The 24,407-nt window shown below is 47.2% G+C and overlaps 1 protein-coding gene across 1 annotated transcript in view; it reads right to left on the bottom strand.

Moving 5' to 3' along the window:
• The window catches only part of PDIA5 (protein disulfide isomerase family A member 5), a 94,983-nt gene extending 71,694 nt beyond the window's left edge, over positions 1-23,289 (bottom strand). The window contains exons 1-2 of the mRNA XM_004036188.5: positions 23,077-23,289; positions 961-1,087 (exon numbers count right to left, since the gene is read on the bottom strand). Of these exons, the coding sequence (XP_004036236.4) occupies positions 961-1,087; positions 23,077-23,118 (169 nt within the window). The 5' untranslated portion in view covers positions 23,119-23,289. The remainder of the gene's footprint in view (positions 1-960; positions 1,088-23,076) is intronic.
• Positions 23,290-24,407: the final 1,118 nt, after the last annotated feature.

Raw genomic sequence — 24,407 nt, 5'->3', positions numbered from 1 at the left:
CCAACAATGCACTCGGGGCATGTGTGCCAGACCCTCAGAAGGGGAAGCAGCAGCCGCAAGTGGCAATGAACACATCCCATGTGCCAGGGATGCCCGGAGGATGCAGGCACGTCTGGAGCCTCTATCATCCCCCAGGTGCCAGTGAGTGCTGAGGCCGAGCTGCCGGGGAAAACTTTGCCCGGAACTGGCCAGCCACTGGCTGCTGCTTCTCCAGGGCCACAGAAAACTTGGCATCCTTAGAAGCAGCAAAAAACACTTAACTCTGCTGTAACAACTTCAACAGAGTCAGCGTTCACCCTCCCCCAAAGTCACTGCCAAGAGCCAAGCAAACCTCTCTCCATCTGCTATGTCCTTGCCAGCCTCAAGGTCAGAAGAGAGGCAGGCCGCTGCTCCTGCCCCCAAGAAATGCTGTGACCCAAGCTTAGAGCCCACTCCAAATTCAGTCTTGCATCTGACCCCAGAGCAGGACAGATGGACTGGGCAGGGCCAGGGCTGCCAGCTGGGGTGAGTGCTTCCAAGCCTGGGACCCATTCAGCTGGCAACAGGCCGGCCTGGCCAGTTAATCAACAGCTCTGGTGAAGCATGCCCTGGCAGGGCTCGGCCCCATGCCTGTACAGGAAGCCAGGACATCCATGCCCAGTGCCCGCCACTGTGATCCTCTGTCCTACCTCACACACGCCCTCTCCCTCTTGAGGAGTGAGGGGCTCCAGAGGACTTTCCCAACAAACACTCATAAAAAAGAAATGGAACCACCCCCTGGGATCAGAAAGTGGCAGAGCCAATGCCTCTGTGTGCCTCTGCCTCTGTCTTCTGAGGAAAGGTGACAAACCCCATGTCCCTTGGACCCTCCCTAAGTGGTTTTCATCCTAAGGTCTCCTGCCTCCCACTTCCGCCCCACTCCTTCCCCTGAATCCCATCCTACCCCGATGGTTGACCTCAAGGCCAGGAAGGGACACTCACCAGATTTGGAGTAAAGCACCAGTACATTATTCCGGGTTCTGAGCAGTTTTTTCAAGTCCTTGGGGTCAGAGATTCTCTCAATGAGCGAGGAGACCTTTGCAGAGGACAGCCATGATGGCAGGACCACCTGGGGATCAAGGAGCCAACGACTGTGAGTTCCAGCTTCTGGCTGGGCCCCAGAAGAATCGGTGCCCATGGATGTGCTGCCTAGAGCTGCTTTACTTCCAGAGGATGAGGGCAAACCAACACATCTCATGCACCACACCTACTTCTTCACCTCTACGGACACTCCCCAGCCCACTCCCAGTCTCCCTTCCCCTCCATGCACTTTTATAAGGCTGTATGGACTGCAGATATATACAGTCAGCCCTCTATCTCGCAGGTTCTGCATCCACAGATTTGACAAACCACGGATGGAAAACATTTGAAAAACATAAAAAATAACGGGATAACAGTAAAAAATAATACCAATAAAACCAATACAGTATAACAACTACTTACTTAGCATTTATATTGTATTTGGTATCATAAAAAATCTAGAGATGATTTAAAGTATACAGGAAGTCATGCATAGGTTAGATGCAAATACCATGCCATTTTATATAAAGGACTTGAGCATCCATGGGTTTTGGTATCCTGTGGAGGTGGGATGCTGGAACCAATCCCTCAAGGATACCAAGGGAGGTTTGTATAAACATTCTGCGTTGTTACACATCATTTGAGAGCCCCATGGGAGGTCAATGTCTGTCCATATTCCTCATGTTACCCCAATGCCATATGCTGGGGCAAAGTAAAAACTCCATCCCATCTAGAAGCACCAAAGCATAAAATACACAGAGAAATAAGATCATCCCTTAATGCTTAGGGTGGGAATGGATGGATGAGAGGTTTTTAGCTTTTCTTACTCAGCCAAGTGATCTCAGGAGGTCAGTCAACAAGAAATGAGCCAATTCTCCTCCAGAGAACCCTGGAAAACTTTGGGAACTGGAGGTATCAGGCACCTCTGCAGGCACAATGAAGGGTGGGCTAAAAGCAATGGGTGGGGGTTTATTAAAAGTGTGAATAAGGAGTAGACACAAAGCAGATCCCCTTGCCCAGATTGCACAGCTGGGCAACAGCCCCTTGCCCACCTATCAGAAAGCAAGAGGGTTACTATATGGAGAGACTGAGTAAGAAAAGTTCCACTGGGAGATAACCTGGCAGAGGGTGGGAGGATGGCCCTCAGAAAAGACAGGGGAATTCAAAGAAAGTCTACAAACTGAACCTTGAGATCACTCATTCCTCTAAGCTCCCAGCCCCCAGCATCTCCCTTCCCTTCCCTGGAATGCCACCTGCCAGTCTTATTCCCCAGGCAACAGATTAGAGAATTTCCCTCTGGGGAAACTGAGGAGCATAAGAAAAACAACCTAAAGACAGTGATTTGGAGATCCTCAATTGAAACAGCTGGGTTCCTGCTCAAATCTCCACTGTGAGGCTCTCCCAGTAAACAAGCACTCTCCACTCCCTCCACACACTCACAGAGCTGCCAGTCAATGTGCTAGTGCCTTGCTCTTCAAAACAGACAGATAATCAAGGTTCACCGGTTACAAAAGACAGAGACCAGAACAAACCAATGGAAAGATGAAATGTAGAAGAAAAAGAAAATTAAAAGAACAGAAGAAAACAAGAAAATTATTATTCTCAGAGAAATAAAATGGTGCATCCATAAAATAAGAATAGAATGTTATGAAGAAAAATAAATACTCAGAGAATCGTGAAAATCTCTTGGAAAGTAAAACTATCACAGAAATAATTAGGGTTGGAAGTAGAATTGAAAAAAAAATCTCCTAGAAAATACAACAAAAAGATCAAGAAATAAAAAAGGACTTAAGAAAAATAAGAGAATGGACCCATTAAGCACAAGAACCAAATTAAAGAGACTCCAGAAAAAGAAAAAGAAAAAAAAAGAGGAAAATCAATTATCAAAAAATTAATTTGAAGCCTGGCACAGCGTCTCATGCCTGCAGTTCCAACTACTCAGCAAGCTGAGGCAGGAGAATCACTTGAGCCCAGGAGTTCATGGCCAGCCTGGGCAACAGTGAGACTCAATCTCTAAAAAAGCAAATAAATTAAAATAATAGTTGAAGAAAATGTTCCAAAACTGAAGGATATGAGTCTTCAGTTGGCAGGGCCCAGCATCATGAATAAAAAGACTCTTACCAAAATACATCACTGAAAACTTTCAGAACACTGCTGACAAAGGGGAGACCCTAACCATTTCAAAGAAAAAAAATACAACATACAAAAGATCAGGAGTCAGAATTGGCATAAGACTGTTCGTCAGCACACAAAAGACAATCAAGCATTGGCTTCACAATTCTCAAGGAAAATGATTTCTAACTGGAATTCTGTAACCAGCCAAACTATCAATCATGAAAATAGACTTGAACAGATGAAAATATCAGATGTATAATATTTACCACCAGTGCACCCTTTCTCAGAAAGATACTGGGACCCATCTTCCACTACAACAAAAAGTAAATGAAAAATTAGACATGGAAACTAGGAAACAAAGAATTCAATGAAAGAGAGAGGCAAAAGGATTACCACATTGATGGTGAAGAGAAATCCCAGGATGACAACTATTCAACAGCCTGCAGAGCAACCAGACCAGAACAGAGCAAGGACGGAGCTCATGGAGGAACATGGTCAATAAAAAGGGGCAACCATAGTTTATTTGATATGCTTGGTCATACTGAGAGGAGTGTTAATTTCTGCCAGAAAAAAATTTTTTAAAAAGAATCTGACCAAAATTACACAGCTAGTAAGTAGAGCCAGGATCTGAATCCCAGTCTTTCTAATATGAGTCACGCCTTCTCAGCCTCCTGTCTTTTTGCAGCCAGAAGTCTTGGATTGAGTCTGAGCCTCATTACTCAATAGCTAAGATGCCTAGCCAATGTCACTCAACCTTTTACAGGCTTAGTGACTCCTGTCTGACATACAGATAATGATACTTCCCTCATGGGATTGATATGAGGATGAAATGGGATAATTTATTGAACGTGTTTTATAAATCAGAAAGCACTCTGAGAGTATCAGTTACCATAATATATAACACAAACTTCCATCTCAGCAGAGAAGAAGACTGAAACATTACCATATTCCAATGTTTCTAAATATAATCTGCCATTGGAATTCAAAGTTTCCCTCTTCCCAGAGTAAAGCCATCCAGGAGGAAGCCAAGGAATGATTTCCCCCTCATCACACCCTGCAGAGCAGGGTAAAATGTCTGAGGACCTGCTGCCCTTATGCAGGCCACCTTAAGAGTTCACCAAAAAGTCTGCTAAACTTTATTATTATTACATGTTATCCTACTACTCCCGGGGAGCTAACGGACTTCAGACTGAAAACTCCACAGCTCAATGCACATGATTAAAGGGAAAAAAAATAATCTGTTGGAAAAACACATTGCCTCACTGCTGTTTTTAATCCTCAGATAATCTGACCAGTGGAGAGCAACAACTGCTCTTGCCCAGGGCCTCAGGACTCTGACCTGTAGTCCAGCCCCTCCTGAGGCTGGTAGGCACCCACGCTTCTGGAACTGGGGAGAAGGAAAGGGGAAGGCAGGAGGGAGGGTGAGCCCAGAGCTCATCTGCCCAGGCAGCGGTGTGTGCAGCTGAGCCGCAGCGACAACAAAGTGTGTACAAGAGAAACCACTAGAGGCTGAGGCTCACAGCACACCCTCAGCTTCCTTCCCATAAAACCCAGTCCATCCCGCAGGTCATCTAACCGAGGGCCAATGAGATTAAACAAACCACCTTCCAGCCAGTCAGCCACGCCCCTCACCCAGCATTCGGAGTCACACAGTAGAGAAGTTAAGCCCAACCAGAAACGCGCTGAGCAAATTTACTTTGCTTGAAAACTATCACTGGGCATGACACTGGGGCTCAGACTGGGCATCACCCACAGCCAATCCGGTTTTGAAGCCTTATGAAGGATCCATCTTCTCCCTACCCTCACCCCCATCCCCAAGATTAAGAGCTCTGGAGGAGGGCAGGGCCCCCACACAAGGCCTGGCGCATTGAAAGCCCTCAGGAAATGTTTGACCAGTATTATAAACATGACAAATTACACTGTTACCACACTCCTGGCCTTAGCAGAGGTCACCCACTATCAGTATGTGATGGGGTGAGTCCACAGCAGCCCTTGGGAGGCCCAGAAGGGTCGATGGAAGCCACACAGACCACAGCTCAGGGGTGTCTGGGCTAGAGCATGGCAGAAGGCAGTGGGGGCAGGCTGGGCTCTTCAAAGCCTGCCCAAGGACCTGGCCTGGTGCAGGAAGAGAGTGGGAAGCATCATTGCCCAGTTAGCAGGGGAGTGAAAGGATGAACACGGTATATTGTAGAGACTCATCTGGCCGTGACCTCAGACTGGGCAGCAGCCAGGGAGGCCGGAGGTGGAGGGCCTTGCTGGGTGGCTGCCCGCGTGGAGAGACACAGATCAATGCAAAAGCCTCAGAGGGAAAAACAACAAAACCCAATGACTATTCATAGGTAAGTGAGGAAGAAAGAGTAAAAAAGTCTAAAATGACTCTTATAATTCCGGGCTGGGAGGCTGCAACAACAGCCAAAGGTGGAAGAACGGAGAAGCAGCAGCAGAGGAGGCTTTTCTCTTACATTAAGGAAGATGATAATAGGCTCAGGTTTTGGACAGGTAGACAGTGAGGCATCAAATACAGGCCTCCTCCAGGTTGCAAGGTGAGCCACCAAGTAAATGAAGTCCCCATGGAACAGGCTCAGAGGGAGAAGACAGGAAACACCCTCAGTGAGGGAGGAGGCAGGACCGAGAGGGAGGTGGGGAGGGCTGCGTCCACAGAGACCAGGGAGGGGACACTTCTAAAGAAAACAGAGTGATCCACAGGCAGGCAGAATGGGGAGGCTGGGACAGGGCCAAAGGCTGTGAAGTCCCTGGGAACACTGGAGAGAATGTCAGCAGTACACGTGGCGGGAGCTGGAAGCCAGGCTGCAGAGGAGAGAAAGTCTACCCAGCACAGGAGCTGTGGTGATAATGGGGAGGTGCAAGGAAGTGCCATAGGGTCAGAAGAAGGATAAGTTGTATCCCATGAAGATGGGGGCATGCGGGTGTTAGTGGGCACAGGAGAAGCAGGATTTGCCTAGAGTGGCAGGATCTGAGAACGAGAGAGGAAAAATAATCAGGATAGGTCGATCAGGGAGAATCCAGGGAGATGGGGTCCAAAGAGCTAAGACACTAACTGGGCTTCTGAGAAGGGGAAGGATGAGAGGCCCCTCTGCGTCTGGCCTCAGACAGACCCTCACCCTAGCAAACAACCACAGATGCAGACAAGTGGGAGCCCTTTCCTCCCTCCCCATAAGCCCAAGGGGACTTTCCTCCTGCCACTTAACATTCTCCTTTCTCCTCCACTTCAGTCTATTTTAACCTTTCCAATGTGCACGCTCCTTCCTTTCCTTAAGATGCAGTCCCAGCAAGCCTCGGAGCACCTTGCCAAGAGCCTTACTGCAGATTTCATAAGTCACAACCCACAAACCTTGATAACAACAATAACTACAGCAACAATAACAACGTTAATGATGCAAAAACTATCTGTTCCTTTGTCAAGCCCTTGGGGGAAAGGACAGGATTTGAGAAGTGCTTCCAAAGGCAGCCAGGGTTCCATGCCAGCCACGGCATTGTTCCTGGGCTTGGCAGGCTCTTTACATTCGAAGTCAATCGCTCTAGAGGTAGAGGAGAGAAAAAAGATCCCCTTTGTTCACCATGCAAACTCCTTCTGACCTTCTCCAATAATTGCTTTCTTTCTGCTCACAACCCTCGGCTTTAACAGTATTTACATCAGGGCTGAGCTGCCCCCACTGGCTGGGCTGAGACCCATAAAGCATCTCCCTGGTGCAGGGCAGAAAACTGCCGGGAAAAATGGCTTTCCCCTTTTCTGCTGCTGGGAAATAGAGGCCCCCAATGCCAGGTCCTGCCTATTATCAGCCAACCAGCACATCGCTGTCAGAGCACCAATGCCTCCAACCTCCAAACCCCCTCACAGAGCTTCACTGCACCCCCCCTCCCCCACCCCAAGCACCAGTTCCCTTCCACCACCCAATCCCTCCCCTGAGTACAGGCTCTCTTCAGAGCCCAACAGCACCAGAGTGCCGGGCATGGAGGTCCTCACTGCCCACCTCTGCCATGGCTGGAGGCAATGGGGTGGAGACTGAGTCCTTCCTCATCTTCCAGACCCCCTGCCGTGCTCTTGTAACAGGTGTCTGCTCATTCAGGGCCGGCCAGACAAACCACCATCCCACTTAGAAACCCACTCTCTTCTCCCTCTGCAGTCTTCCAGACACCACAGAAAGAGCACTGGCTCAGGAGTCAGACAGACCTGGGTGAAATCCAGGTGCCACCATTTATAGCAGGATGACCTCAGGCCTGTTACTAGACCTCTGAGTGTCAACTCCCCACCTACAAGGTGGAGAGGAGAATACCAATGCCCACCTTGCAGGGTGGCTCAGGACTACATGAGGGGAGAGATGACAAAGAATCTAACATAATGTTTGGCATGCAGAAGCACAGAATAATTGCATTTCTGTTTATTAGCGAGACAACTTACAAGGGGAGCAAGGACAGCAGTAACACGGGGACCACCTCTTCCTCTCCAGGGGCCCTGCCTGCAATCAGGCAGGGCAGCAGGTCCAGGCAGGAAGGAGAGAACACGTACACACATTCAGCCACCAGAAAACCTCAAATCATCACCAGCTGCACAGCGACCCAGACCAAGAGGTCACACGGCACATTTAGAGCACACTTCCCAGGTTTCATACCCACTAACTCGTTTACCCCTCACAATACCCCAGTGGGTAGGTACTCGCCTCATCCTATAGATGAAGAAACTGAGGCTCAGACAGGTTACATTAATTACCAAGGTCACACAGTAGGTAAGTAACAGAGCCAGGACTAGAACTTGGGCCTCCCGACTCCAGGCCACAGGAGGCCTGCTTCTCTCAACCCCACAAGCTCCCTGGACTGCTGCAACAGATGGCACAACACAAGCAGAAAAGGAACATCTCCTTCCAAGGCAGGGCCTACCGAAGCAACCAGGAAATGCCCCTATCTCCCAGAATCCCAGGGCAAGGAGGGTCCCAGCAGGGGTTTAGACTAACCCTCTGCTTTCTGCAAGTCCAGCAGATCCTGGAGTCTCCCAAGGTTCCTGGGGCCAAGAGCATGAAGATCCTAAATGTGGCAATTAGCCCAGGTCTGTTTCCAGCCAGAGACTGTGTGCAGGAAGTGTGTGGTCCTCCCAATCTGCTAACATAGCACACACAAACTCCTCTCTTCACTCAGCTCACTTAATGAGGCTGATCGCCACCCAGCATCTCCATCAGACTAAAGAGATAAGAGTCCCAGCACGCTGGAAGATAATCAGGGAGAACAGTCCTTGCCACATTACACCTCAGCTTTAAAAAGCTCCTCATCTCTGGGGCGCGTGCCAGCACCCTCACATTCTCTGTAACTAGCAAAGCCGTCTGTCATTATAGATTTACTATTCAATGCAGACCATGAAGCCAGAGATATTCAATTATGTAAAAGCAGCTTGCTAACGGAGGAAGACTTGGGAACAGAAGTTTAACATTGAGGAAAAAGGGTGAAGGTGGGACTCAACCTCTTTTTCTCTGCCACCTGAAAAAAAGATACCCTTATGTTAAGAACTGTGAAGAAACAGGTTTAATTTAGTTTAACCCACATTTTGCTCAAAATAGTTTTGAAATGTCAGAATCTAAGTCTAGACTCATAAGAAGCTGGTACGAAAGGGACTCAGGGAAAAGAGGAAGACCTGAGAAAACAGACGTGGCCCTGAATCCAAGGTCAGAGAACTTGAGTGGGCTGAGAATTTAGAGCTCGTGGTTTGGCGGAAAGAACACTGTACTTGGAGTCAGAAGCTCAAGTTTTGTGCTGACTTTGATTATTACTAGTTGTCATCTCTCCTTCTCCAAGTCTGTTTCCTACTCTGGAAAACTGAGGAACTGAAAGTGATTTCCAAAGTTCTTTATAATCATATCATTTGGTAAACCCATTCTCACGACCACCACCAGAGAAGTACTGTGAGGTAATCACACCTTGTGAAGAAACCATTGAGTTTCCATGGGCATGTGGCCACCCGCAATAAAAGCCTTATCTCTCAGTCTCCCTTGCAGCAAGGGGGCCATGTTCCAGCCCTTGGAATGTAAGCTTAAGTGTGATGTGGCAACTTTTAGAAACTGTCCCTAACAGACATCTGATACGAGTCTTCTTAGTCCCTGCCTCATTCCTGCCAGCTGGAATTTGGACAAGATGGCTGGAACTCAAGTAGCCACCTTGAGACAATGGGGAGGAAGGGCCCGCTAAAGAGGAGCTAATAAGATAGACGTTACCTGGGTCCCTGACACCACAGAGGGATATTCTGGCCCTGGAATATCCCTGTGCAGGCTTCTGCATGGGTGAAATAAATAATCTTTTTAAGGAGCTCTCATTCCGGGTGTTCTGGCACACACAAATAGATCTTGAGTGCCCACTGAACAAAAGCTTTAACTAGAAAGAAATACAAACATCTGTTCCAACTGGGATATTTCAAAGTGCCTCAAGCACCAAATCATTCATTAACTTTAGATATGTTATTTACAAGGAAGGAGACAGAGAGACTGTCAAGGGATTGATTTACCCAGTGTTCTTCCTAGTAGCCCAAATTTTCAGTGTGCCTGTTCTTATCAGGTACCTTGGTCACCTGGTGCCAGCTATCCACAAATGAAAGAAGAATTAGCCCAGGAACTCTCCAGTTTCCTTACCTCAGCCCTTTTCTGGTAAGAGGACCACTGCTGGAGACAGAAAAGCCAGGACATCTCTTTCAATTCAGAGTTGAGTTGGGCTGATTAGTTTCCCAAAAATATAGAAATCCCCTCAAAATTCCTCACATACCGTCTCCAGCCTCCAGGTAGCCCTCCAGAGCCAAGGACTCAAAATCTCCTGAGACCACTCGACTCAGCTGGACCCAGAAGGCTGTGGGAACTCAATATGCTAATATGTGGAAGTCCCATGTCCTACACCATACCCATATCATCTTGGAGGGCTCCTCATTAGAAATGTTAAATCCCCCCCACACACACACCCATCTGTCAGCCTATCACACTCCAAAGACAGCAAACACGTCTCTTTTAGGATTCTCTAGGTGAAATATCCTAATTCCTCACGTGTGACCTCAAATCCCCACTGTCTAGACACTGCCACCTCAGTGATTCCCAGAGTTCTTCCCAATGCTCTGTTTCAGACTGTTGCAGCTTGAAAAGAGTAACGTGCTATTTTATACCATAATTTATTTTTAGAAATAAATACCTAGGCTCTCATAAGTCAAAATATAGGAAATTAATCTCAACACAAATCTTCATTGGTGGGTCACAGTTTAAAAAAAAAAGGTTGAGAAACACCATTAGTGAATCTCTTAAAATAAGGAGCCCAACTGTCATATACTGCTGGCAGAAACCTCAACTAATACAACTCTTTTGGAAAGGTAGCTGGCACAATTTATCATGTATCTCTAAAGTATTTATGCTCTTTGACTTGGTAATTCCACTTCTGGGAATGTGTCCTGGGGAAATTAGCAGAGGTCTGACACACATATGACTCACAACCATTCTAACCATAAGAGTTAAAACCTATAAACAACCTAAATGTCCAGCAACAACAGAATGGTTACACAGAGTAAACCACTCAATAGAAGAATAAGCCATTTAGATGGTATTTTATTTAAATGGTGTTTTTTAAAGACTTCGCAATGCAAAAATATTTGCTTTAGTGTTGTCTTTAAAAATAGAATTCACTTTGGGAGGCCGAGGTGGGCGGATCACGAGGTCAGGAGATCGAGACCATCCTGGCCAACGCAGTGAAACCCCGTCTCTACTAAAAATACAAAAAATTAGCCGGGCGTGGTGGCGGGCGCCTGTAGTCCCAGCTACTCGGGAAGCTGAGGCAGGAGAATGGCATGAAGCCGGGAGGCGGAGCTTGCAGTGAGCCGAGATCGCACCATTGCACTCCAGCCTCAGCGACAGAGTGAGACTCCATCTCAAAAAAAAAAAAAAAAAAAAAAAAAGAATTCAAAATATACGTGATATAACCACAACTATAAGTAAACAAAAGTATGCTCAGAAAAACACTGAGGATTTGCCCTCGGTAATATTTATTCTTCCCTTTTCTCTATTTTTCAACTTGCCATAATAAGCATGTCCAATCTAAATGTTTAAAGAAAAAAATTACCACCACTTGGCTACCATTATGAAAATAATTAACTGCCTCAAAGTATCTCCCCACCAGAAAATGTATCTTTACAGTGGGAAAACATGGCAGAAACCCGCTTAACTAAGGGACCAACAGTAACACCACCAGTAATGGGTCAAATTGACGTCAGGTGCCCCCTGATATAATGCACTAAATGAAAACATCATCAAAAACCAAATTGAGGAAAATTCTTTAAAAATGTCAAGGTCACAAAAGACAGAGACTGAGGAACTATTCCAGATTAAAGTAGACTAAAGAAGGACAATTAAATGCAGTGTGTGATTCTGGTTTGGGTCCTGAATCAAATACTACCTTCCTAGTTTTGATCGTTGAACTGTGGTTACATAAGAGAATGTCTTTGTGTTTTAGGAAATACTGAAGTATTTAAGGGGCAAAGGAACATCATATATAAACTTCATATACGTAGAGGAAGAGTATGATAATAACAAATGTGATAAAATATTAATATTTGTGGAATCGAGATAAAGGGCATATAACAATCCTTTGGATTCTTCTTGCAACTCTTCTATAAATCTGATATTATTTCTAAATAAAAGTTACAAAGAAAAAAACCTGCCTAAAAAAAAGGAAAGAAAGAGGCTTCCAGAACACAACCAGATACCACCCCCAGCTCTTGCATGGGCCTTCTGATTCCTCCCGGCCCAGTGCTTGCTCTGTGCCCTTTCCCACGTATGTGCAGTGCTTATGTGTCCTTCTGTACTGCTAGCTGAACTGTCTCGCCTCCGTTCATGTGACATTGCGTGGTTTGGTTTTTTTCATAACTATTATATGGAATCTGCAAAGTACTTGGCACGCAACACATACCTAGCAAATACTTGTAGAACGGTTTTGATGAGAGATCTAAGAAAGAACATTAATTTTAGGCCGGGCACGGTGGCTCATGCCTGTAATCCCAGCACTTTGGGAGGCTGAGGCGAGCGGATCACGCAGTCAGGAGTTTGAGACCAGCCTGGCCAATATGGTGAAACCCCGTCTCTACTAAAAATACAAAAATTAGCTGGGCATGGTGGCACGTGCCTGTAGTCCCAGCTACTCGGGAGGCTGAGACAGAAGAATCACTTGAACCTGGGAGGCAGAGGTCATAGTGAGCTGATATCACACCACTGCACTCCAGCCTGGGCAACAGAGTGAGACTCTGTCTCAAAAAAAAAAAAAAAAAGAACATTAATTTTAAAATATGCATACTGTATGCCCCTTAAAAGGGTAAATTCTAAACATCTGCCATGAGCCACCATAGCTAAACACCACTCTTCACAAGGAGTGAAGGCCTAACCTTAAATCAAGCTTGGGGATCTCACTACCAATGCTTCCCAATGTTCAAATGTCTACCCAGCAGCCTCTGAAATAAAACCAAACACCATGAGTCCCTGAATGGTGGTGATATTGTTGTGTGTGTGTGTGTGTGTGTATGTGTGTGAGGTGGGAGAAGAGGCTGGCCCTGGGATGTGAGACCCTTGGCTAGTGGCAGCCAAGGGGGCTAACTGTGCTTATTAACAAAGAGAAATGCAAAAGCACCTGGCAAGGAACAGAACCCAAGAGAGGATCCTTTAATTCCAAATCCAGGGCTTAGGGATTAGCCCATGATAACAATAACAGCCAAAAGTAGAGTGCTTATTGTATGACCAGCAGTGAGCTAAGCAGTTCACATGTTATCTAACTGAATTACCTTGACAAGTGTATAAAGTAAGCACTTTTATTATTCCCATTTTATAGATAAAGAAACTGAGACTAAGGGGAGTTAAGAAATTTGCTGAAGGTCACACAGCAAGTAAGAGAGCTGTGATTCAGACCCAAGTCTGACAGACTCCAGCACCAGAGTTGGGGCATAAGGAAGACAGATTCCCAGAGCCACACACATCTTACTGCCTGCTGCTGTAAATACAAGTCCAGCTGCATTTCTTATATTTTGCTTCCTTTAAAAAGCCACACCTTATATTTGGGGCTACACAGCACAGTTTCTCCCCTTTTTATTCCCCATGGCACAAATGTTGCTGTCAACAATGGACAATTCAGGGGCAGGGCAACTTATCTGAGAGCTTATGAAAACAGGTTTTCTTATCCTGAAATTGCAACTGCAGTGCATTTAGCCAGGACTTAAGTCCCTAAAGCTTTTAATGTTTTGGAAAACCTCTTCTTGAGCCAAGAGGGGTCTGGATCACCGCCAGCTTGATGTGCCAGGCCTGTTAACGAGGAAGAACTGGTAGAGGGAACATTGAATTAGGCAGCAGGGAGGGAGGAAGAGCAGGTGAATTCCCACTCCGGAAATCAACTCTGCCTCCAAGCTCCGTTAACTGATAAGAAAATAACAACTCAGTGTTCATGACCCACGGTGTACATCCATGCTTTTACACACATGATCTCATTTCATCCTCTAAAGCTGAGGGTCTAAGCCACTGTTTCCACCCTTCAGGTCTCAACCCAGGAGTCTAGTCATAAAATCAGTGAGTTACAGTAGCATTTTTAAAAAATTACATTGACTAGAAAACATCAGTGAGTAGCACAGGTAGCAACACTATGCATTCAGTGAGCCCAGTGTGTACTGGGTTACACTGTAAAATGTATAACTGTTCTTGCAGGAGTTGAAAAACTGTCATAAACAATGAGTGTTTATAGGCAGAGGTGGTACTATCCCCACTTTAGAGATGTGAAAACTGAGGCTCAGAGAAGGGATTTGCCTCGGATTAAGCCTAAAACAGTAGAGCCAGGTCCCCGCCAGGACAGATCTGATGCTTTTCTCTTGGGCTGTCAATGTGAATAGTTCCCACAGACATCCCTGGAGCATCATCCACTCCCCGTTGCTCCACCCAGAATAATACCCGAGAGGCTGGCAAGTCTGCTGTCCCTTCCAATCTAGCTATTGAGCGTGACCTGCTGAAAAGAGCCACAATGACAACCTGATCCATCTTCCCTCTGCTACCAGCATGTCCACAAACCCCCAAATCCCTTCAGAGAAAAGCACGTGCTCAGGCCAAGTGACACCAAGCAGACAATGGTGACACAGCTCCAATGTGAGCAGAACTTGTGCTACACACTCAATTGAGAGCACCCACCTCGGCTGGCAAAATACCACCAGCCATATAAGATTAACTTGGAAATGTGTCCAGTTTTGTAGCTGTACCGCAGAGCTCGGTATTCTGGGAATACAGATTCCTGGGCTTTATTCTTGAAGGAAAACATCTCCAGGGGCTGGGAGCCCAGGAATCCGTTTTACACATATCTCCTTAAGGTGAAGAAACTCCATCACTGACCCATCTTTTAAAAACTCTCTCTCTGGATCCCATATCACTCCCCTCTCCACTCACAGCCAGAATTTTCCATCTCCCCTGCTCCTCCCATTCTCCTCCCTCCTTCCATTGCTCATCCCTCTGAAATCTGCCCTCCCCACAACCACCACAAAAAAGGCTCTTGGTGAAAGCTCAACAATGACCTCCTATAGATAAACCCCACAGGCACTTCCAGTTCTCATCTTGTTTGGCCTCTTGAACTGGATGCGACACTTGGTTTCCCTCCTACCTCTCTAGCAATCATTCCTTTCTTCTTCGTAAACCCTCCTCTCCCCATTCTTTAAATGTTGAAGTTCCACAGCTCACTCAGTCTACCCTCTCTTCCTACCCTATATGGTCCCCCAGCCAACTTCACCCACTCTCCTGAACAGCACCCCTAAATTAACATCTCCAGATCAGACCTCTCTTCTAAGCAACACATCTTTACGTCCTGCTCACTCAGCAGTTGAACTGGAGTCAAGTACAATTCTAAAATGTTAAAAGCCTAATTCTCATACAAATAGGTATTGAGCATATTTCAAAGTTTTACTTAACTCGCTAATAAGAGACCCTAAAAAAGAGGATATAATCCTGATATAAGATTGCTACATTAGATACCAACAGGTTAATGTCCTTCAGGGCAATAATCTTTGTGTTTCTCTTCTTTACCAAACAGAAATAATTTGCATCCTACCTAACTTTACAAAGTATGGCCCATAAAAAATAATAAACAGAGTTACATCCCCTAGAACACAGCTGGTCCTTAGGTGGTTTCTTATACAATACTCCAGTATGATACTAAAATGTCACAAAATCATCTTTTATTTCCAAGTGTTATGTAATTTTTTTCCACTGTAGTCTACGAATTTGGACGGAGAAAAATGACATCTTTATCTTCACTAACCTCTAACTGAAATTTAGCCTTTCCTGTATTATGAATGTATTTATAAATGTATAAATGCTTTCTACATTTATGAATGTAGATAACAAATTACAGTAGTAATTAGGGTAGCAGTGTCTGTGACTTTGCCACCAACAGAAATCATATTGTCTTATCACATTACAAGATATCCTGAAACACTATTTATGCTCATCACAACTTAAAATTATAGAAGTTATCAAGCTTGTACCTTTGATCTTTTTATATGATGCATTAATAAACATAAATATTATTTTATCACAATCTTGTTGTTATATTTTGATAACTGTATTTCAATAAAACTGCTTTCTTTGTAATTCTATGCATTTTACTTTATACATTTAAAAACATTATTCTAAGAAAGACCCAGAGGTTCTCAGAGAAGCCTTTCCTGACTCCTTGAATTAGGTTAGGGATCCCTGTTATACATTCTCTTACCACATTATATTAACACTTTCTCTTTCCAGCACTTACTACCTGAATTAAATAATTAATCAGTGGCTGTCCCACTAGGCCATGAGAGAAAGAGATGGTGTCTGTCTTATTTATGGTTATCCCCAATGCCTTAGCATGAGGCCTGGCTCATAAAAGATTCTCAAGGAAATATCCATTTGGGAAAAAAAAGAAGTATCTGTTGAATGAATGAACATCTGTGGCACATGTAGGATGCTGATGCTGGTCCACCTTCCTTTGAAACAGGGGCATGTACTAATACTCTGCCCAGGACCCAGTAAGACTAGACCCTGTGATGAGAACAAACCCACTTGTTCCTCAAGACCCTTCCCTACTTGGCCCAAACAACAGAACTTTCCTACCAGGCCCACATCTGGGCTCAGATACTGGATCACCTTTATGTTTAAGCCCCAGTTTACAACCCTCAACGTTGATTTTCATCAACATCTTCCAACAAGGATTAAAGGACCTGCTCACAAATTCAAGAAATCTGCCTGCGCCAAGGGGTTGGAGGAACTGTAGGATTCTTTGCAGGGAATGGACACTCCATCCTTGCGCCCCTGCAGCTCTAATGAGCTGGAAACTCTGAAGCCAGACACAGGCCCACCATCACACCATCTAGGAATGGAATGTGCATCAGACTGGGGCCTCAGTATGACTTTGAGGAATAAAGGCTCTTTTAACCCCACACTCCATGAGTGTCTTCAACCCCCCAACGCAAGATCACAAAGCTAATTATTTAGAAGTGGTTGCAAACTGGTATGTGGAAAGAGGCCCTGCTGATGTAGGGTGGCGATAGGGGACAGTGAACTGGAGCTCCTCGGGGGAAGGATACAGTCAGCACGTACCTGGCTGGCCACCCCTGTCCAATGCCAAAGCCACCAGGGAGCAGCTGAAAAGCAAGTTTCAGGGACACTCCTGGAAAATGGCTGCCAACGCAGCTGCTTACACATTCAAGCCAGGCACTGAGAACTCTGACTGTGGTCCCCACCTATCTTTTTATGCCTTCATCTTCCAGGCCACAGACACCTCAACCTCGTCTAAGGACATGTTGCTTCCCACCTCCTGTCCAGCCACCCATCCCTCTCCAGGGATGATGGTACTGGGCTAGCCTACTCATCTCACCAAGTTACATGGGGCTCAAAACCACACCGTCGTGAAATACGTGGAAATGCTTTGCAAACTCTCAAGCCCTCTACAAATGCATCCGATTTGACAATTCTGCCAACAGATCACACGGGGAGCCAGAGGCTCCAGGCAGTGCTGAAAGATGGCCAGGCAGAAGGAATGGGCCAGCCCACCAGGGCTGAGCACTCCTGCTCCTTCCCTCTCCCGTTGGGACCTAAGATGCCAGGTGTTAAAAACAACAACACCACATACACACACACACACACACACACACACACACACACACACACACACACACACACACACACACACACACAAGGAGAGGTAGGGGGCAAATAAACCATCCCAAGTCCAGGTTATGTGGAAGAACCTCCGCCTCTCCTTATACCCCATGCATTCATTTCTGGCCCACTGTCACTCAGCCTCAAAAGCTACCACAACCACCAAGCAAGACACAAGAGCCCAACAGAATAAAACCACAAAGCTGGGGCAAAACCCTCCAGGGATATAGTGTGTTTGGTGTCTTCATTCTCAAGAGGGGATCTACTTTCAGAAGAAAGGGGAGAGAAACCAGGCACACTTACATCCTGAGCCCTTCTGCACCACCCCCCCTACCTGGGATCTCTGCAGCAGCCTGGCAGAGAGGAGGCAAGGAGGCAGTCAAGAGCTCAGCTCCAAGTAACTCCCGTGGGGAGAATCCTAGCTGCACAGGGGTACCCCTACCTGGCATTCAAATCATGCAACCTCTCTCTGGCCCTTCCTTGCCCACCTCCTCCTCTTAACTGCCTTCCCCATCATCTCTTACTCAACAACTGGCAATGACTGCTGAGACTCCCAGTGACTGGGCACTTTCACGTGCCAAGTGCTGTGTTGGGTGCTTCCTGTATTTTTTCTAATCCTTTCAACACTGCAAGATGGATATCATTACCACCACTAACAAACAAGAAAACTGAGGCAGGGCCCAAGGTCACGCAGCTCCTGAGTGTCTAGCTGGCTAAAAGCCCATGTTCTTTCCACTACATAACACTTGAATTTATCTTGTAGATAACAGAGAGGAAAGTAAGGATGAAAGTGTTGTTCTGGGAAAATTAATCCAGTCTCTCCCCCTCCCACCCAACCCTACATGTGGCCTGATTGATCTTGTTATTAAAAGGGCGGCTTTCATCAAGTCTCTCCATTACCTACAGAATCGAGTCCCCCACAGCTTTGCCAGGCATTTAAAGTTCTTTACGATCCGCTTTTTCAGTCTTACTCCCCTCATCCCCAGACTCAAACCCTCCCTCCATCCAGCCTGGCCTATCATTCCTCATTTCCCATGTCTCTGGCTTGGAAGGTTTCCTTCTCTGCCTGTGACATTAATTCCATCAGCCAAACGCGGACCGGGGCCGACGACATGCCAGGCCCTGGGCTAGGTGCTGGGGACACTACAGCCAGGACAGGGGGCTCCCTGCTGTCACAGAGCTCCAAGTCTGCCCTCCTTGTGAGGCCAGTCCACACCTTGCTCTTTCCTGGGGCCTTCTCTGGTCACTCGGTGTCCCACTGCTTGGCCTCGTCCTGGATCCCCAGCACACAGGGGCTGCCACTCTTATGGCACTCAGCCACACTTCCACCTTATATGCCGGGTCTGTTTTAAGACTTCCGCTGTAATGTGTTTATTTCTGTGGGAAATGTGCACTCCAGGTTCCAAACAGCATTTTAAATGGCAATTCAGTCCTCAGGCCAACCCACAAAAGCCTATTAAATATATAATGGTCCCAGAGAAGTACAGAACCTAAATAAGTGTACCTTAAAAGCTCTACAGGAGATGCCAGGAACAAACATCTGCCTCCTGCACCTCCACCCACTGTCTTCCAGGGTCTGAGCTTCAAGCGACCATCAGGGGCAGAGGCAGAGAAGCAGGCGGGAGATGGAGGAGTGGGAAGAACCCGATTTACATTCAGCAGATCTGGCTCTTCTCCCAGCTCTGCCTTCACTAACTGGGTGGCCTTGAGTGAGTCCCTTCCCTCCCTAAGCCTCGCTATTCTCCTATAAAAGGAGAAGGCTGAGTTAGATCAGTTCTGAATCTCACAGATGAGCAGAATAGATATATTTTTAAATATAAAATGGATTTTATATTATTAAAAATAAATTTTATCAAGAAAGGGCTTTTAAAAAGAAATCACAATATACTACAACCAGCCTCATTTTTCAAAAGGATGCTGTAACCCCCTCCTCCTCAAAATATGGTCATCATGTCAGAAAAATTGACAAGTTTTTAAACTGAAAACATTTGCATTCATGAAAAACAAACAAACAAAAAAAACACCATTTTTTTTTTCCAGTTTGACTGCAGACCAGAAAACTCTATCCCAGTCCAGCTTCAGTCCTTGGCCCGATGCTTGAGAACCACTGAGCTAGGAGACCTAGAGTTCACTCCAGCTCGACGTTTCTCCATCCTACAGGCTGGATGGAGCCAACAGGACAATCAGCATGGACAGCCCTAGAGAAGAGTCAGCTGCAGGGAGGAGCTGAGCTGGACAGCAGGAAAGCAGGCTGTCAGCGCAGGGATGGGAGCAGGGCAGCATGGCTCAGCAGGGATCACCCTGTGCCCTAGGGCTACCTCCTGCCCCTGTGTCCAGGAGCACTTGGCAGGGAGGGCACCACCACCCGTAGCCTCTGAGGGCACAGACACCCAGCCTGGAAGCTCTTGGAACTAACCTGTCCCACGTGTTTGACTGTGACACCTTCCTCCCCAGTATTCTTCTGGAAGGCTAAGGGTTCCCAAAGCAACATTTTAAAAAATCTTTATTAACTTTTCTGATTATAAACTAATACATATTCATGTGAAAAACTTGGAATCCACAGAAAAGCATAAGCAAAGAAGCAGAAGTCATCACACCTCCACCTTCCAGAACAATGACTGTTAACATTTTGATGCACTAATTCTTCATACATGTAACTTCAGCCACCCTCGGATTTGGTTTTACATCCTGCTTTTCCCTTACTTATCACACTTGGGCATTTTTCCACATCCTTAGATATTCTTCATAAACATCATAAAATGTTTTCATAATAAACATAATATTCTGGTAAATAAAAATATTCTTTATAAACATTGCAATGGACTGAATATTGCTTCTTCTTTTTTTTTTTTTTTTTTTTTGAGATGGGAGTCTTGCTCCGTCCCCCAGGCTGGAGTGCAGTGGCGCGATCTCAGCCCACTGCAACCTCTGCCTCCCGGGTTCAAGCAATTCTCCTGCCTCAGCCTTCTGAGTAGCTGGGACTACAGGCGCCCGCTACCATGCTTGGCTAATTTTTGTATTTTTAGTAGAGACGGGGTTTCACCATGTTGGCCAGGCTGGTCTCGAACTCCTGACCTCAGGTGATCCACCTGCCTCAGCCTCCCAAACTGCTGGGATTACAGGTGTGAGCAACTGTGCCCGGCCAGGACTGAGTATTTCTGTCATTCCCCTGAAAATTCATATGTTAAAATCCTAACCCCCAAAGTGGTGGTGTTAGGAGGTGGGGCCCTTGGTACGTAATTAGGTCATGAGGGTGGATAGCTCATGAATAGGATTAGTGCCCTTGAAAAAGGGACCCAAGAGAACTGTCTAGTCTTCTTTCTATCATATGAGAATACAATGAGAAGTCAACAGTCTTCTGGAGGAGGGTCCTCACCAGAATTCAACCATGCTGGCACCCTGATTTCAGACTTTTGGTCTGCAGAACTGTGAAAAATACATTTCAATTGTTCTACACCACCAGTCTATGGGATATTTCTTATAGCAGGCCAAATTGAAAAAGATAAATATCACTTTCCATGATATGGACAAGGCCAGATATTATTTAACCATGCCACTATTATTGAGCATTTAACCCATTTCCACATTTTGCTATTGTAAAAAATGTGGTGGGTGTATATCCTTGTACACGAATCCCTGCAGATGCCTTTATACCCTTCAGGTCACAGCCCAGTCCTGTGCACATATCAGCCCTCAGTAAATATTGAGTGAACAAAGAAACCCAACCGGCTTCCAGGAACCTGGGGAGCCCTTATCAGATAGATACAGCATTTAAATTTACAAAGGCCCAACCCGCTGTCCAGCAATCACTCACCACTGCTCCTGTTGGCATGCTCCCTCCACCTGCTACCCGCTAGGCCAACTCTAGGGCTTAGGGAAAGGAGAAGATAGAAATTGCTTGCTCAGGACTCCCAGGTTCTAGTGCTTTCAGCAAACCTACCTGCTCTTCCGCACCTCCTGGTGAAGGGGACCTGCAGCCCTCCACTGCCTAGCTAACTACCACACATCTTTCAGACTCTGTTCAACCCTACCACCTCAGGAAAGCCATGGCTGACCTCCCTTTAAATCAACGTATGGCTCCGGTTCAGTGAAGGATACTAGTACTTAAGGTCACAGCACTTGCAGTTCTGTCATTATTTGCTCACAGGACTGACTCCTTTGCCCAATCCAGGGCAACACCAGACGGCAGGCACAATGTGTGTTTTGCTCTCCGCCCAAAATCTAACCCAGTGGAGGGCAAAATATCAATCCAAACAATGTGATTGACAAATAAATGTCTGCCGAATGAAATTTCAGATTCTCAAGCCGTTTGTTTTCACAAAAGGGAGGGGAAAAGGAGGAAAGCAGGACCTCCTACTCAGCCCAAGTGCAAAGACCGATGGGGGGCGTTTCAGGAGATAGCTCCCTCCTCCTGGCCCAGAGACCCGCCCAGACCAACTGGCTCCAGGGAACTGATGGCAAACCAGCATTCAACAAACCCAGACGCAATTAAGTGACACTGCCCCACTCCAGCCTTGTTCTCCCCCAGAGGGAGAACACAGACCGAAGAGAACAGGGGGCTTCCTTCCCCACCCACTTCCAACCAGAGAGTACCAGGCCACTCCTCACTGGTGATCTAAAAGGCCAGGGTATTGGGAGATGGAAGTGTTTCAAGCAACTCAACCCACACTTTTTCTCCTCCCATTTGCCCAGTGTCCTTGCCACACCCAAATGGAAAAGAACGGGAAAATCTGGGTTGGGGGGAGGGTGCCAGGAACAGGAAGTTCCCTGGAACTTCAAGGGAAAAGGACCAGGATGGTCCTAAAATAAGGGAGGGCATAAGTTATGGAAAAGATGGGGAAGGAGGCCACAATATCTCATCACACACCCACAGCGAAACGAAGGCCAAACCCCAGACCTGGGCCGGCAGGCACACCCATTCCGACCTCTCTCAGGGATGCCTGGAGTCCCCCCCACCAAGTGTAGCAAACTAGTCTTGGAGTCCACTCCTTTTCCACTTTTGTAAGATTTTGCAGTTTACACAGCTTCCTCCACTGAGACCTCATCCGACTCTCAGAACCACCCTATGGGGGTAGCTTTGCCTTTCTCTATCATGGATGAGGAGACCAGCTCAGATACATTAAATGAACCGGCGCGTCACACAGCTAGAAAGTGGCTGAGGCTCGAGCCCGCCTCAGTTGGGTGTAGGAGCAGCTCCTCCGCCGGGGCGGGTTACGTCGACCCCACCCAGCCCACCGAGCCTGGCCTGTGGGCGGAGGCCCAGGTGGTGGCCCGCAGTTTCCCAGACGCCTGGGGTCGAAACCAAGAACAAGGTGGCCCTAAACCAAGGTTTCCGGCAGTGCAGATAGTAAGCACCCCCATCCCACCCCGCACTCACACAGGTGCAGGGCTAGGAGTCTGGGGCGGAGCTCACCCCGCAGCCCGCCGGCGTCCTGCCCGACCGGCTGCGCCCCGACCTGCATCCCCGCAAAGTTGTGGCCGTGGCGTAAGCACCCTGCCAGGGATCGCCCGGCGCCGCACAGCTGCCTCCTGCCCCTGCGTCCGGGAGCGCTTGGCGGCGAGAGCATCGGGACTCCCGCTGTCTCCCGCGTAGCACCCAGTGCCCGCCCGCCTGGCATGCACGCCCTCATCCCGGTGCCCCGGGGCAGCTTCCCGCACGTTCCGGAGAGGGCTGGAGCAGAGAGCGCAGAAGGGCACGCGGGACACACGTGCTGGCCCGGCCCGGACCCCTGCCCCACAGTCTCACCCAGATTGCCAGCAGCAGCCACGCCGGCCCGGCCTGCGCCATCCCAGCAGCGCTGCCCACCGCTGGCTCCTTTCTCCACTCCGGCGCCCGCTCCCGCCCGCCCGCCTGCTAGCTCCACCGCGGCCAACCACCACGGCCACTTCCCAGCCGCTCCCCGCCTCCGAGTTCCCGGTGCCACGTCTGCCAAAGCATGCGCAGCAGCTGGGGAGAGGCGGCCGGGAAGAAGTGCTCGCTGGGAGTTGTAGTCTGCAGCCTGGCTCAGCTGGGGGCTGCGGGTGCGGACTGGGCTCCGAGGCCACGTGGCAGCGAGTGAAGTGCGAAAAGGCAAGGTCAGGGAGTAAGGGAAGGCAATTAATGCGCGGGGGCTTACTCTGTGCCTGGAGCTTCAGAAACAGTATCTCACGCAGCTCACAGAAATTAGGTTTTATTTTCTCCACTTTGAGGATTAGGAGGCAGCCCAGGGAATTTAAGTACGTTGATCCAGATCACACAGCCGGTAAATGGCAGAGTCCAGGGCTGCCTGTGAAGGACAGGAAAAGCCCTCATCCCTGCCTCCCAGACTCCCTCCTGCTTATTCTATTTAACTTCAGTAAAACATTATTGAGCTGTTGGAAAACAATCTGGTGGTTCCTCAAAAAGTTAAACATAGATTACTATATGACCAGCAATTCCACCCTTAGGCAAATACCCAAAAGAATTGAAAACAGGTATTCAGACAAATGCACGTACACCAGTGTTCACAGCAACACTATTTACAATAACCAAAAGGTGGAAACAACTCTAACGTCTGTCAAAGGATGAATGGGCAAACAAAGTGTGATACATCCATCTAATGGAATGTTATTTAGCCATTAAAAGGAATAAAGTGGCCCAGCAGGGCAGCTCATGACTGTAATCCCAACACTTTGGAAAGCTGAGGCAGCAGAATCGTGTAAGACTAGGAGTTTGAAACCAGCCTGGGCAACATAGCAAGACCTCATCTCTGCTAAAAATAAAAATAAAATAAAATAGCTGGTGTGGTGGCAAGGGACTGTAGTTCCAACTACTTGGGAGGCTAAGGCGGGAGGATTGCTTGAACCTGGGATATGGAGACTGCAGTGAGCCGAGGTCATGCCACTGCACCCCAGCCTAGGCCACAGAGTGAGACCCTGTCTCAAAAAAAAAAAAGGGTGGAGGGAGAAGGGAATAAAATGCTAATACATTCTACAATGAATGAATCTCAGAAATGTATGCTAATGAAAGAAGCCAGACACAAAAAGTCACATATGATGTGATTACATCTTATGAAATATTTAGAATAGGTAAATCCACAGAGACAGAAAGCATAGTAG

Source organism: Gorilla gorilla, chromosome 2, assembly GCF_029281585.2.
Source record: "Gorilla gorilla gorilla isolate KB3781 chromosome 2, NHGRI_mGorGor1-v2.1_pri, whole genome shotgun sequence".
Taxonomy (NCBI): Eukaryota; Metazoa; Chordata; class Mammalia; order Primates; family Hominidae; genus Gorilla; species Gorilla gorilla.
The sequence above is the reverse complement of the archived record's forward strand: the minus strand, read 5'-3'. Positions and strand labels throughout refer to the sequence as shown.